Source organism: Heterodontus francisci, chromosome 18 (assembly GCF_036365525.1).
Source record: "Heterodontus francisci isolate sHetFra1 chromosome 18, sHetFra1.hap1, whole genome shotgun sequence".
Classification (NCBI taxonomy): Eukaryota; Metazoa; Chordata; class Chondrichthyes; order Heterodontiformes; family Heterodontidae; genus Heterodontus; species Heterodontus francisci.
In genome coordinates, this window is record NC_090388.1 from 1,113,763 (window position 1) to 1,128,712 (window position 14,950).

Genomic DNA, 14,950 nt, shown 5'->3' on the forward strand with positions numbered 1-14,950 from the left:
GAGAGAGAGAGGGAGGCAGGAGAGAGAGAGAGAGAGGGAGGCAGGAGAGAGAGAGAGAGAGGGAGGCAGGAGAGAGAGAGAGAGAGGGAGGGAGGAGAGAGAGAGAGAGAGGGAGGAGAGAGAGAGAGGGAGGGAGGAGAGAGAGAGAGAGAGGGAGGCAGGAGAGAGAGAGAGAGAGGGAGGCAGGAGAGAGAGAGAGGGAGGGAGGCAGGAGAGAGAGAGAGAGGGAGGCAGGAGAGAGAGAGAGAGAGGGAGGCAGGAGAGAGAGAGAGAGAGAGAGAGGGAGGCAGGAGAGAGAGAGAGGGAGGCAGGAGAGAGAGAGAGGGAGGCAGGAGAGAGAGAGAGGGAGGCAGGAGAGAGAGAGAGAGAGAGAGAGGGGGAGGCAGGAGAGAGAGAGAGAGAGAGAGGGGGAGGCAGGAGAGAGAGAGAGAGAGAGAGGGGGAGGCAGGAGAGAGAGAGAGAGAGAGAGAGGGAGGCAGGAGAGAGAGAGAGAGAGAGAGAGAGAGGGAGGCAGGAGAGAGAGAGAGAGAGAGAGAGAGAGGGAGGCAGGAGAGAGAGAGAGAGGGAGGCAGGAGAGAGAGAGAGAGGGAGGCAGGAGAGAGAGAGAGAGGGAGGCAGGAGAGAGAGAGAGAGGGAGGCAGGAGAGAGAGAGAGAGGGAGGCAGGAGAGAGAGAGAGAGGGAGGCAGGAGAGAGAGAGAGAGGGAGGCAGGAGAGAGAGAGAGAGGGAGGCAGGAGAGAGAGAGAGAGGGAGGCAGGAGAGAGAGAGAGAGGGAGGCAGGAGAGAGAGAGAGAGGGAGGCAGGAGAGAGAGAGAGAGGGAGGCAGGAGAGAGAGAGAGAGGGAGGCAGGAGAGAGAGAGAGAGGGAGGCAGGAGAGAGAGAGAGGGAGGCAGGAGAGAGAGAGAGGGAGGCAGGAGAGAGAGAGAGGGAGGCAGGAGAGAGAGAGAGGGAGGCAGGAGAGAGAGAGAGGGAGGCAGGAGAGAGAGAGAGGGAGGCAGGAGAGAGAGAGAGGGAGGCAGGAGAGAGAGAGAGGGAGGCAGGAGAGAGAGAGAGGGAGGCAGGAGAGAGAAAGAGGGAGGCAGGAGAGAGAAAGAGGGAGGCAGGAGAGAGAAAGAGGGAGGCAGGAGAGAGAAAGAGGGAGGCAGGAGAGAGAGAAATACAAGAGAGAGCGCAAAAGCTTGAAGACCAAAAGCTGAAAGAGAAAGAGTCATGCACTCTGCCGTCCAGTCTCGAATACGGGTAGTATCTGTATTAGACTATTAATTGTTGCCTGAGTTTGTTACTATAATTCATCTGAAAACTTAAACTTGTCCTTACCTTTACCTCAATAAAGTCGATTCACAACAAGCTGTTGTGCTGCCAAGTCTGTTCCCACCTTAGAAGTGGGTATAAAACACCATCTTATCAAATCTTACAAGGACTAAATCCTTGGTCCTCTTATCATTTATATGCTGCTCCTCAGACACATCTAAAACTAACAAAAAATGTAGATGAGGGTAACCTTCCGGGAGCTGAGCGGAGCGGAACTGTGGGGAGAACGCCGAAAGAAGAGCGGATAAATAGAGCCCAGAGATCACAGCCCAGACACTTACCTTCCGGGAGCGAACCTGCAGGGAGAACGCCGAGAGAGGAGCGGATAAATAGAGCCCGAGGATCGCAGCCTAGACACTTAACATCCAGGAGCGGAGAGCAGTCCAGGCACACCGGAGTTTTGAAAAAGAAAAAAAAAGTCAACAGTGACCTCACAGGAAAGCCGCAAGGTGATTGGTTAGGTAAGTAATAGCTGTTAGTGCCTGTAGATAGCTAAAAAAAAACAGGGAAGTTGTCTTTTGGGAAAAATAACGACCATATAAGTGATAAGATTAGTAGTACTAAAGAGTGTTTTGTGTTAAATTAGTATAATTTATTAAGGACTTTAGATTGTCGTGGGTAGCGTTTGGAGTAGAACAAGGCCCCTAGTGTAATTAGTATTTTTTTTAATTAAAGGGAGTAACAAAGTAATCTAAAGATAAGTCATGGCAGGAGAGCTCGCACCCGTGATATAGAAACATAGAAAATAGGAGCAGGAGGAGGCCATTCGGCCCTTAGAGCCTGCTCCGCCATTCATTGTGATCATGGTTGATCATCCAACTCAGTAACCTGTTCCTGCTTTCGCCCCATATCCTTTGATCCTTTTAGATCCAAGAGCTATATCTATTATCTGCGTGGGTTTTCTCCAGGTGCTCCGGTTTCCTCCCACAGCCAAAATACTTGCAGGTTGGTAGGTAAATTGGCCATTATAAATTGCCCCTAGTATAGGTAGGTGGGGATGTGGTAGGAATATGGGATTAGTGTAGGATTAGTATAAATGGGCGGTTGATGGTCGGCGCAGACTCGGTGGGCCGAAGGGCCTGTTTCAGTGCTGTATCTCTTAACTAAACTAAACTAACTCCTTCTTGAAAACATACAATGTTTTGGCCTCAACTGCTTTCTGTGGTAGCGAATTCCACAGGCCCACCAAGCTCTGGGTGAAGAAATTTCTCCTCATCTCAATCCTGAAAGGTTTACCCCGTATCCTTAGACGAGAAACCCCTGATTCTGGACTCCCCCACCATCGGGAACATCCTTCCGACATCTATCCTGTCAAGTTCTGTTAGAATTTCTATCCTGTCAAGTTCTGTTAGAATTTTATAGGTTTCTATGAGATCCCCCCTCACTCTTCTGAACTCCAGCGAATATAATCCTAACGGACTCAATCTCTCCTCATACGTCAGACCTGCCATCCCAGGAATCGGGCTGGTAAACCTTCGCTGCACTCCCTCTATAGCAAGAACATCCTTCCTCAGATAAGGAGACCAAAACTGCACACAATATTCCAGGTATGGCCTCACCAAGGCCCTGTATAAATGCACCAAGGCATCCCTGCTCCTGTACTCTAATCCTCTCGCTATGAAGGCCAACATACCATTTGCCTTTCTTACCACCTGTTGCACCTGCATGCTTACCTTCAGCGACTGGTGCACAGGAACACGCTGCATAGCCCCCTCTCTCAGTTTATAGCCATTCAGATAATAATCTGCCTTCCTGTTTTTGCTACCAAAGTGGATAACCTCACATTTATCCACATTATACTGCATCTGCCATGCATTAGCCCACTCACTCAACTTGTCCAAATCACCCTGAAGCCTCTCTGCATCCTCCTCACAACTCACCCTCCCACCCAGTTTTGTCTCATCTGCAAATTTGGAGATATTATATTTAGTTTCCTCATCTAAATCATTAATATATATTGTGAATAACTGGGGTCCTAGCACTGATCCCTGCGCTACCCCACTAGTCACTGCCTGCCATTGAGAAAAAGACCCATTTATCCCTACTCTTTGTTTCCTGTCTGCCAACCAATTTTCTATCCATCGCAATACACTACCCCCAATCCCATGCGCTTTAATTTTACACGCTAATCTCTTATGTGGGACTTTGTCGAAAGCCTTCTTAAAGTCCAAACAAACCACATCCACTGGCTCCCCCACATCAACTCTACTAGTTACATCCTCAAAGAATTCTAGTAGATTTGTCATGCATGATTTCCCTTTCGTAAATCCATGCTGACTCTGTCCGATTCTACCACTGTTTTCTAAGTGCTCTGCTATAAAATCTTTGATAATGGACTCTAGAATTTTCCCCACTACCGACGTCAGGCTGATTGGTCTTTAATTCCCTGCTTTCTCTCTACCTCCTTTTTTAAATAGTGGGGTTACATTAGCTACCCTCCAATCTGTCGGAACTGTTCCAGAGTCTATAGAATCTTGGAAGGTGACCACCAATGCATCCACAATCTCTAGGGCCACTGCCTTAAGTACTCTGGGATGCATACCATCAGGCCGTGGGCATTTATCGGCATTCAATCCCATCAATTTCCCCAACACCATTTCTCTACTAATACTGATTTCCTTCAGTTCCTCTCTCTCACTAAGCCATGTGTTCCCCAACATTTCTGGTATGATATTTGTGTCCTCTTTTGTGAAGATTGGACCAAAGTATGCATTTAGTTGGTCAGCCATTTCCTTGTTCCACATAATAAATTCCCCTGTTACTGACGTATGCTCCTCCTGCGCTATGTGGGAAATCAGGGATGCTTCCAGTGTCACTGAGAACTATGTGTGCAGGAAGTGTACCCATCTGCAGCTACTGGCTACCCACATTACAGAGCTGGAGCTGTGGGTGGATTTACTGTGGAGCATCCGTGACACTGAGATCGTCGTGGATAGCACATTTAGTGAGGTGGTCACACAGCAAGCAAATGCTGCAAAGGCAAAAAGGGAATGGGTGACCACCAGGCAGAGTAGAGGAAGGCGGGTAGTGCAGGAGTCCCCTGTGGCCATTCTCCTCTCAAACAGATATACTGCTTTGGATATTGTTGGGGGAGATGGCTCAGGGGAAAGCAGCAAGAGCCAAGAGTGGTTCAGCTGCACAGGAGGGGAGGAAGAAGAATGGCAGGGCTATAATGATAGGGGATTCTATCATAAGGGGTACAGATAGGCGTTTCTGCGGCTGCAAACGTGACTCCAGGATGGTATGTTGCCTCCCTGGTGCTAGGGTCAAGGATGTCACGGACAGGCTGCAGGACATTCTGAAGGGGGAGGGGGAGCAGCCAGAGGTCGTGATACACATTGGTACCAACTACATAGGTAGAAAGAGGGATGAGGTCCTGCAACAAGGATTTAGGGAGCTAGGTAGCAGATTAAAAAGCAGGACCGGAAAGGTAGGAATCAAAGGTTGCAATCTCTGGATTATTCCCAGTGAGTATAGGAATAGGAGGATAGAGCAGATGAATGCGTGGCTGAGGAGATGGTGCAGGAGGGAGGGCTTTAGTTTCCTGGATCACTGGGTATGTTTCTGGCGAAGTTGGGACCTGTACAAGTTGGACGGGTTGCACCTGAACCGAAACTGGATCAACATCCTTGCTGGGAGGTATGCTAGTGCTGTTGGGAGGGGTTTAAACTCATTTGGCAGGGGGATGGGATACAGATTGAAGGTACAGTCAGGGGTGATGCTGAGTCAAATAGAGAAGAGAAACTGAGTCAGACTGGAAGGCAGAACAAATATAAACCTGTTGAGGCACAAGCAGAAAATGCAAGGCTGGATTGCATCGATTTTAACGCAAGGAGTCTTAATAATAGGGCAGATAAATTGAGGGCAATGATTACCACATGGGCCACATGGGAATATGACATTATTGCTATCACAGAGACATGGTTGAGGGAAGAGCAGGTCTGGAAGCTCAATATCCCAGGGTAAAGAACCTTCAGGCGTGACAGGGGAAGGTGTAAAAGAGGAGGTGGCATTACACTGTCCATCAAGGAGTCAATTACTGCAGTAAGGAGGGATGATATCTTAGAAGCTTCGTCAAATGAGGCCATATTGGTAGAACTTAAAAACTAAAAAGGGGCAAACACTTCGCTGGGAGTGTACTACAGGCCTCCAAACAGTCAGGGAGAGATAGAGGAGCTGATATGTAGGCAAATCTGAGAGGTATAAAAATAACAGGATAATAATAGTAGGGGATTTCAATTTTTCCAGTATCAACTGGGATAATCTTAGTGCAAAAGGCTTAAAGGGGGCGGAATTCATAAAATGCATCCAAGAAAGCTTTTTGAGGCAGCACATAGAAAGTCCTACAAGAGAAGGGGTGGTACTGGACCTAATCTTAGGGAAGGAAGCCGGACAAGTGGTAGAAGTGTCAGTGGGAGAGCATTTCTGGGATAGTGACCATAACTCTAAGATTTAAGGTAGGTATGGAAAAGGACAAAGAGGGACCGGAAATAAAAGCACTGAATAGGGGGGAAGGCCGATTTCAATATGATAAAACAGGATCTGGCCAAAGTGGACTGGGAGCAGCTACTTGTAGGAAAGTCTACATCACATGAGTGGGGGTCATTCAAAAAGGAAATAGCGAGAATTCAGGGCCAACATGTTCCCGTAAAGGTGAAGGGGAGGACCAGCAAATCCAGGGAACCCTGAATGTCAAGGGATATAGAGGATTGGATCAGGAAAATTAAGGAGGCTTCTGGCAGATTCAAAACACTGAAAACAGTGGAGGCCCTAGAGGAGCATACAAAGTGTAGGGGGATACTTAAAAAAAGTAATTAGGAGAGTAAAGAGGGGACATGAAAAAACACTGGCAGGCAAGATAAAAGGAAAATCCTAAGGCATTTTATAAGTATATTAAGGGCAAGAGGATAACCAGGGAATGAGTAGGGCCCATAAGGGACCAGAGTGGCAATTTGTGTGTGGAGCCGGAGACATAGGTGAGGTTTTAAATGATTACTTTTCATCTGTGTTCACGATGGAGAAGGACGATGTCGGTGTACAAATCAGGGAGGGGGATTGTGATATACTTGAACAAATTAGCGTTGAAAGGGAGAAAGTATTAGCTGTTTTAGCGGGCTTAAAAGTGGATAAAACCCTAGGCCCAGATGAGATGTATCCCAGGCTGTTATGTGAGGCAAGGGAGGAGATAGCAGGGGCTCTGACACAAATTTTCAAATCCTCTCTGGCCACAGGAGAGGTACCAGAGGACTGGAGGACAGAGAATGTGATACCATTATTCAAGAAGAGTAGCAGGGATAAACCAGGTAATTACAGGCCGGTGAGGCTAACATCAGTGGTTGGGAAAATATTGGAAAAAATTCTGAGGGACAGGAATAACCTCCACTTCGAGAGGCAGGGATTAATCAGCATGGCTTTGTCAGGGAGAAATCGTGTCTAACAAACTTGATAGAATTTTTCGAGGAGGTGACTAGATGTGTAGATGAGGGTAAGCAGTTGATGTCGTTGATGGACTTCAGTAAGAATTTTGATAAGGTCCCGCATGGGAGATTGGTTAAGAAGCTAAGAGCCCATGGGATCCAGGGCAATTTGGCAAATTGGATTCAAAATTGGTTTAGTGGCAGGAGGCAGAGGGTGATGGTCAAGGGCTCTTTTTGCGAGTGGAAGCCTGTGACCAGTGGAGTACCACAGGGATCGGTGCTGGGACCCTTGCTGTTTGTAGTGTATGTACATTAATGATTTAGACGAGAATGTAGGAGGTATGACCAGTAAGTTCGCAGATGACACCGAAATTGGTGGTGTTGTAAATAGTGGAGGAAAACCATAGATTACAGGAAGACATAGATGGGTTGGTAAGATGGGCGGAGCAGTGGCAAATGGAATTTAATCCTGAGAAGTGAGAGATGATGCATTTTGGGAGGACTAACAAAGCAAGGGAATATACAATAGATGGTAGGACTCTAGGAAGTACAGAGGGTCAGAGGGACCTTGGTGTACTTGTCCATAGATCACTGAAAGCAGCAGCACAGGTAGATAAGGTGGTTAGGAAGGCATATGGGATACTTGCCTTTATTAGCCGAGGCATAGAATATAAGAGCAGGGAGGTTATGATGGAGCTGTATAAAACGCTAGCTAGGCCACAGCTGGAGTACTGTGTACAGTTCTGGGCACCACACTATAGGAAGGATGTGATTGCACTGGAGAGGGTGCAGAGGAGATTCACCAGGATGTTGCCTGGGCTGGAGCATTTCAGCTATGAAGAGAGACTGGATAGGCTAGGGTTGTTTTCCTCAAAGCAGAGAAGACTGAGGGGGGGGACCTGACTGAGGTATACAAAATTATGAAGGGCATTGATAGGATAGATAGGAAGAAACTTTTTCCCTTAGCGGAGGGATCAATAACCAGGGGCATAGATTTAAGGTAAGGGGCAGGAGGTTTAGAGGGGATTTGAGGAAAAAAACTTTCACCCAGAGGGTGGTTGGAATCTGGAACACACTGCCTGAAGGCGTGGTAGAGGCAGGAACCCTCACAACATTTAAGAAGTTGTTCAATGAGCACTTGAAGTGCCATAGCATACAAGGCTTTGGGCCAAATGCTGGAAAATGGGATTAGAATAGATCGGTGCTTGATGGCCGGCATGGACACGATGGACCGAAGGGCCTGCTTCTGTGCTGTATAACTATGACTCTATAACATAATATATTGGGTTTCCATAAAGCCTTCAATAAAGGCACCACACAGTAGATACAAGACTAACATCAGAACATGTGGAGTTAGGGAACAAGTAGCAGAATGGATAAAAAGCTGGGTGCAAAAAAATCCTAAAAGCAGGGGTTAAAGGTAGTTAATCAAATTGGCAAACGGTGGGAAGTGGTGTTCCAAAAGGATTAGTGTTGAGACCACTGTTGTTCACGAATTACATGAATAATTTGGACTCGGGCATCCTCAGTACAATTTCAAAATCTGCCAATGACACCGAAGTGATGGAAGATGTCATCAACAGACCTGTCACAAAGCACTTACTCACCAATAACCTGCTCACTGAAGTTCAGTTTGGTTCCATCAGGACCACTCAGCTCCAGGTCTCATTACAGCCTTGGTCCAAACATGGACAAAAGAGCTGAATTCCAGGAGTACGGTGAGAGTGACTACCCTTAACAACAGAACGGCATTTGACCGAATGTGGTATCAAACAGCTGTAGTAAAACTATAGTCAATGGGAATCAGGAAGAAAACTCTCCACTGGTTAGAATCATACTGAGCACAAAGGAAGATGGCTGTGGTTGTTGGAGGCCAACCATCTCAGCTCCATGGTGTCGGTGCAGGTGTTATTCAGGGCAGTGTCCGAGGTCCAACCATCTTCAGCTGCTTCATCAGTGACCTTCCTTTCATCATAAGATCAGCAGTGGTGATGTTTGCTGAAGATTGCACAGTATTCAATTCCATTCGCAACACTTGATACTGAAGCAGTCCGTGTCCGCATGCAGCAAGATCTGGACAACATTCAAGTTTGGACTGTTAAGTGGCAACTAACATTTGCGCTACACAAGTGCTGGGCAATGACCATCTCCAATAAAAGAGAATCTAACTATCTCCCCTTTACATTCAACAGCATTACCATCGCTGAATCCCCCACCATCAACATCCTGTGGGCAGAACCATTGAGCAAAAAATTGACTGGACTAGCCATATAAATACAATGGTTACAACAGCAGATCAGAGGCTGAGTACTTTGTAGTGAGTAACTCACCTCCTGGCTCCCCAAAGACTGTCCACCACCTAAAAGGCACAGGTCAGGAGTGTAAGGGAACACTCTCCACTTGCCTGGATGAGTGCAGTTCCAACAACAGTCAAGAAGCTCAACACCATCCAGGACAAAACAGCCTGCTTGATCAACACCCCATCCACCACCAGCACACCATGGCTGCAGTATGTACCATCTACAAGATGCACTGCAGCAAACTCACCAAGACTCCTTTGACGATACCTTCCAAATCCACAACCTGTACCAAATGGAAGGAACATCACCACCCACAAGTTCTCCTCCAAGTCACCCAGCATTCTGACTTGGAACTATATTGCCGTTCCTTCAATGTCGCTGGGTCAAAATCCTGGAACTCCCTTCCTAACAGCACTGTGGGTATACCTACACCACATGATCTACAGCAGTTCAAGGTGGCAGCTCATCACCTCAAGCGCAATTATGAATGGACAATAAAAAGCTGGCCTTGCCAAGGACGGCCAGATCCCATGAATCAATAAAATAAACTAGGTTTTGTAGTTAATACAGAAGAGGACTGCGACATAATACAGAAAGACATGAATAAACTGGCAGAATGGGTATCTAATTGGCAAATGAACTTCAATGTAGGTATGTGTGAAATGGTATATTTTGGTATGAATAATAAGGCAGCTATATGCTCCTTAGAAAAGTGTCTAATTGGGGTAGAGGAACAGAGTGATGGGGGTGCAACTGCACAGATCACTAAAAGTCGTGATACAGGTTAATAAAGCCATACAAAAGCAAGCAAAGTATAGGTGGACTGATTAGCAAATTTGCAGACGACACTAAGATTGGTGGAGTAGCAGATAGTGAAGGGGACTGTCAGAGAATACAGCAGAATATAGATAGATTGGAGAGTTGGGCAGAGAAATGGCAGATGGAGTTCAATCAGGGCAAATGCGAGGTGATGCATTTTGGAAGATCCAATTCAAGAGTGAACTATACAGTAAATGGAAAAGTCCTGGGGAAAATTGATGTCCAGAGAGATTTGGGTGTTCAGGTCCACTGTTCCCTGAAGGTGGCAACGCAGGTAAATAGAGTGGTCAAGAAGGCATACGGCATGCTTTCCTTCATCGGACGGGGCATTGAGTACAAGAGTTGGCAGGTCATGTTACAGTTGTATAGGACTTTGGTTCGGCCACATTTGGAATACTGCGTACAGTTCTGGTCGCCACATTATCAAAAGGATGTGGATGCTTTGGAGAGGGTGCAGAGGAGGTTCACCAGGATGTTGCCTGGTATGGAGGGCGCTAGCTATGAAGAGAGGTTGAGCAGATTAGGATTATTTTCATTAGAAAGACGGAGGTTGAGGGGGGACCTGATTGAGGTGTACAAAATCATGAGAGGTATAGACAGGGTGGATAGCAAGAGGCTTTTTCCCAGAGTGGGGGTTTCAATTACTAGAGGACACGAGTTCAAAGTGAAAGGGGAAAAGTTTAGGGGGGATATGCGTGGAAAGTTCTTTACGCAGAGGGTGGTGGGCACCTGGAACGCATTGCCAGCGGAGGTGGTAGATGCGGGCACGATGGAGTCTTTTAAGATGTATCTAGACAGATACATGAATGGGCAGGAAGAAAAGAGATACAGAACCTTAGAAAATAGGCGACATGTTTAGAGAGAGGATCTGGATCGGCGCAGGCTTGGAGGGCCGAAGGGCCTGTTCCTGTGCTGTAATTATCTTTGTTCTTTGTTCAAAGCACTGAGGTTCATCTCTAGAAGGATAGAACTGAAAATCATAGAAGTTATGTTAAACTTCTATGGAACCTTTGTTAGATGACATTTAGAGTGCTGTGCACAGCTCTGGTTTCCATACTATAAACTGAGGCACTGAAGAAGGTGCAACAAATGTTTACCTGAATGATACCACAACTGAGAGATTATACCTATCAGGAAAGATTGAAGAGACTGGGGATCTTCTCTCTAGAAAAGAGAAAACTGAGGGGTGACCTGGTAGGGGTTTTTTTACGTTATGAAAGGGTTTGACAGAGATGATGTTTCCACTTGCAGGCTAGACCAGAACTAGATACTATAAATATAAGAGTCACTAATAAATCCAACAGGGAATTCAGGAGAAACCCCTTTATGCAGAGAGTGGTGAGAATGTGGAACTTGCTACCACAGGGAATAGTTGATGTGAATAGTGTAGATGCATTCAAAGAGAAGCTGGATAAGCATATGAGGGTGAAAGGTATAGAAGAATATGTTAGTGGGGTTAGATAAAGAATGGTGGAAGGAGGCTCGTGTGGAGCATAAATGCTGGCATGGACTCACTGGGCTGAATAGCCTGGTTCTGTGTTGTAAATACTTTGTAATAAATGCACCGTTTGGCACATGAACACAGATGACACCCAGCTCTACCTCTTTGATTGATACTAAAAACACCACTAACTGCCATCTGACAATAGCTGGATGACCTTAAATTTATCTCAGCTTGTCAGTAAAAAATGAAGTTGTCCTCTGTGGCTCCTGTCAGTATTTGTTTCCAGCTTTGACTCCCGAGTGTGCCACCTCAGGTAATGCCTACACATGATGAACCTCAGCAACTCTGAGCTCAGCTGCCTTCCCCATATTTACCGTTTCATTTTCAAAGACTGTCAACCTAAGTCATTCTCTTTCTTCCACACTGTATCAAAATTCAAATCTATACCTTTTATCATTTACTGTACTGCTCTTTATCCCAACCTCCAGATCTCAAAACACAAATTATTCACAATGCTGCAGTCAAAAGTGTCTCTCTACATAAAATCACGCAGTCCATTCATTGGCTTCCTGCGCCCAAATATATTTTAGAATCTTTGCCCTCTCTTTCAAAGTGCTTGTCCCACCCTACCACAACAACTTCCTCCAGCCATTTGTTTCGCATGCCACTGTTCCAAGCTCAGCTCCATTTAAACGTTTAGCCCTTCCTTCCAAAGAGAGATTTATCCTGTCTTTAAAAACTTTATTACAACAAACTGCAACACATACCGATAGTCAACAAAACAAATACAACTAAAGGGTTTGCTTAACTGACCAATCTTCACCCCTTTGTGTTTTGCTGCTACAGAATTATTGATCACGTTAGCCTAGATTATGTCTTCAAGTCCTAGAGTGCGGCTTGAATAGAGAACCTTCTGGCTCAGGGGTCTAAGTATCAACTAATCCAAGTCTAAGGTAATGAATGCTTTGTGGAGGATCAATGGAAAGTCTTGGTCATAGCAATTGTGATCAGACACTCAAGGTTAAGAAAATTCAGCTATCTCAGAAGTTGCTACCATTTTTCTGATTTGATGCCTCTTCAGGCTAGTTCAGCGTTTTTAACACAACTACTGAGTCATGAACCCAACAGGTTTCAGCTACATTCGCAGTAACCAGGATGCTCATGCATGATTTCATTTACAGTCTTTGAAGTTCAAGTGCCTCATATTTTCCTTCATGGCCCAAAAAAAAAATTTTCATTTCTTCAGAAAAAAACAAATTCCGAACACCAACCTCCAGATCCAACTCCCACTGCATCGTTTAAACACCTCCAATGTCGAATATTCAAGTGTGAGATCCCAGGCTCAGCAAGGATGACCAAGTCACATAACCTCCCAGTGTACCAATCACTATATCCCATATTTAGAAGTGCAAACACTTGTTTACAGAAAATATGTAGTGTAAAACACTCAAGTTCAGTGACTTACTGGAAATGCAATGCCTCGAGAGATGGAAACTCAAATGGGACTGTGGGACTGTTTAAGTTCAAAGTTTGGTATTAATTTTGTGTTGTCTTACTGAGACCACTTCATATTCTACTAAGCTTGCTATAAAACCAATATCCAACTATTAGTTTCAATGCCCTAGGTCATGTACTCAATTATGCATCTGCTAGAACATAGTTGTCGACGCTGTCTAAATAAAGAACTGTATTGTTACACATTAATGCAGAGATTATCATTAAAATTTCAAACTATCCATACTTACCAAACATTGTGTTTTAAATCCAAAACTATTTTTCTACAGCTATTTGTGTTCTTTAAACTGAGCACCTCATTAACATTCTGCCATTTTTGTAAACACAATTTATGAAAGTATTCCTTACAAAGTCAGTTACTGAAATGTACAAATAACTAAAGCATTCTCTTCAGTATTCAGACACCCCACTGTCGATTGTCACTACCAAGGCGGGAGTAATGCTCTCTTAATTCACTCCCACGACTCCACAGGTCATAGCATATTAGTAAAGTTTCCCACCTACAGGAAAATAGACAAATTAAACTCTCTATTTGTCTCCCAGAATAAAGTATACCAAACCAGGTTTCTTTAAACAAAATTAACTATTTATTAATAAACTAAGTCTTAAACAATAATGAGATAACTCTACAAGTGAAAGAATTCTTTTCCAACTTCTTACTCTTCCTAACCCTCATGCACACACACATATGTTCAAAAAAAAAGGGTTAACCGGTTTTAAAATGATTTTTTAGATTACAACTGTTTCTTAGGAATAGTAAAATAATTAGGTTGTCACGTTCTGGTAGGATATTTCCAGAACAGTGAGGTGTCCCAGAGTTGAATAGTCAGATGCCACTTGAAGTCTCTCCAGGCAATGTTGATGAACAGTCTGTAATGGGTATGCATTCACGGCACTTCGTAAGCAGCATGCGTCACACAGATCTTTCAGCAAAGGGCGTAAAGGGTGCAGCAACAGGCCTACTTTTGAAGTAGCAGTCTAGCAATAGAAGCCTTCTTGAGCTTTCAGGATCTCCCAAAGCATATGAGGCAACAGGAATCACTCCTGAGGCAGAGATTTTATCAGAGACTGGAGGCAATAGGAAACTGCTACCTTTAAAAATGCAGGGCTTCCTCTCAGCAAAGCAGCCTTCCTCCACAGAAAGCAGTAACTTTTTTCCTGGCTCTTTTCTTCTACAGAGGTCTTTTTCTCTCTCCAGACAGACCACAGCCACCACCTCAAATGTAGAGTTTATTTTTACGAGAGGCCAGCTTTCTCTTTTCAGGGAAAGGTCTTTTATCTGGTCTGCAAAAAACAGGCCCCAGCCAGTTTGTTCTGCCTCCTGTCCAGTACTGGTTTCCACAATGCAAAAATGAAACAAACTTTAACAATCAAGTCGTGTGACCTGTCATTTCCTTTGCTGTTGTTTGGAACAGGTGTCTAGCAGTCTATCCCTCTCAGTTCAAACACCAAGTTTCAGCATTCAATGTTCACAGAAAATCCTTTTTCTCAGTCATTTAAAAACACACAGAATACTAAGTTTTCAAAGAAAAACAAAACTCTTATGACACGATCAACTGATCTCATTCAGTTTTGGTGGATTATCTGATCAGATTGACTTAGTCATTTCAGTATCCTTGATCACTTTCAGAGCTGATCAATCGTAAGGTAGACTTATTACAGTTCCTAAAAATCCATAACGCCTAATCTCCTTACCTCAGCATTCTGTGAATTGCGTTGGAAATCTGCCACTTGCTTTTTTAGCCTCATCTAAAAGATTAACAGAATGTAAGACTAGGGAACAATTACAACAAAAGAATTAGCTTTTGATAGATCTTTAAAATTCTATTGCCTTCTAAGGGTTGGAAATATAAAAATTTCAGTACTCAATGAAAACAGAAATGTATAGTAATATAGTGAAGAAACAAACTGCAACAGACTAAGTATTGATACTTTAAGCCTTTTTCAAATTGAATATTTAGCATTAAAATTACTTTTCATCTGTTTCTTAATCTTAAATGCTCTATTATCTGTTTACAACTTGTAGCGAAAATAATGCGAATTGTAACTCTTTATCCTGATGTAAATCAATAACTTTTGATACAGAATTTGGAAGAAGTTCAACATTCCTGCATTACATTAGTTGATTTGTGTTATAATGGCAGT

The 14,950-nt window shown here is 44.4% G+C and overlaps 1 protein-coding gene across 7 annotated transcripts in view; it reads right to left on the reverse strand.

Moving 5' to 3' along the window:
- osbpl8 (oxysterol binding protein-like 8) overlaps positions 1–14,950 on the reverse strand; it is a 435,666-nt gene that overhangs the window by 329,425 nt on the left and 91,291 nt on the right. For 4 of the 7 annotated variants that reach the window (XM_068050086.1, XM_068050085.1, XM_068050082.1 and 1 more), the window contains one exon: positions 14,501–14,554. The exons of the other annotated variants lie outside the window; for them this stretch is intronic. In XM_068050086.1, coding sequence (XP_067906187.1) covers positions 14,501–14,554 — 54 coding nt within the window. The remainder of the gene's footprint in view (positions 1–14,500; positions 14,555–14,950) is intronic. 7 annotated transcript variants of the gene reach the window in all.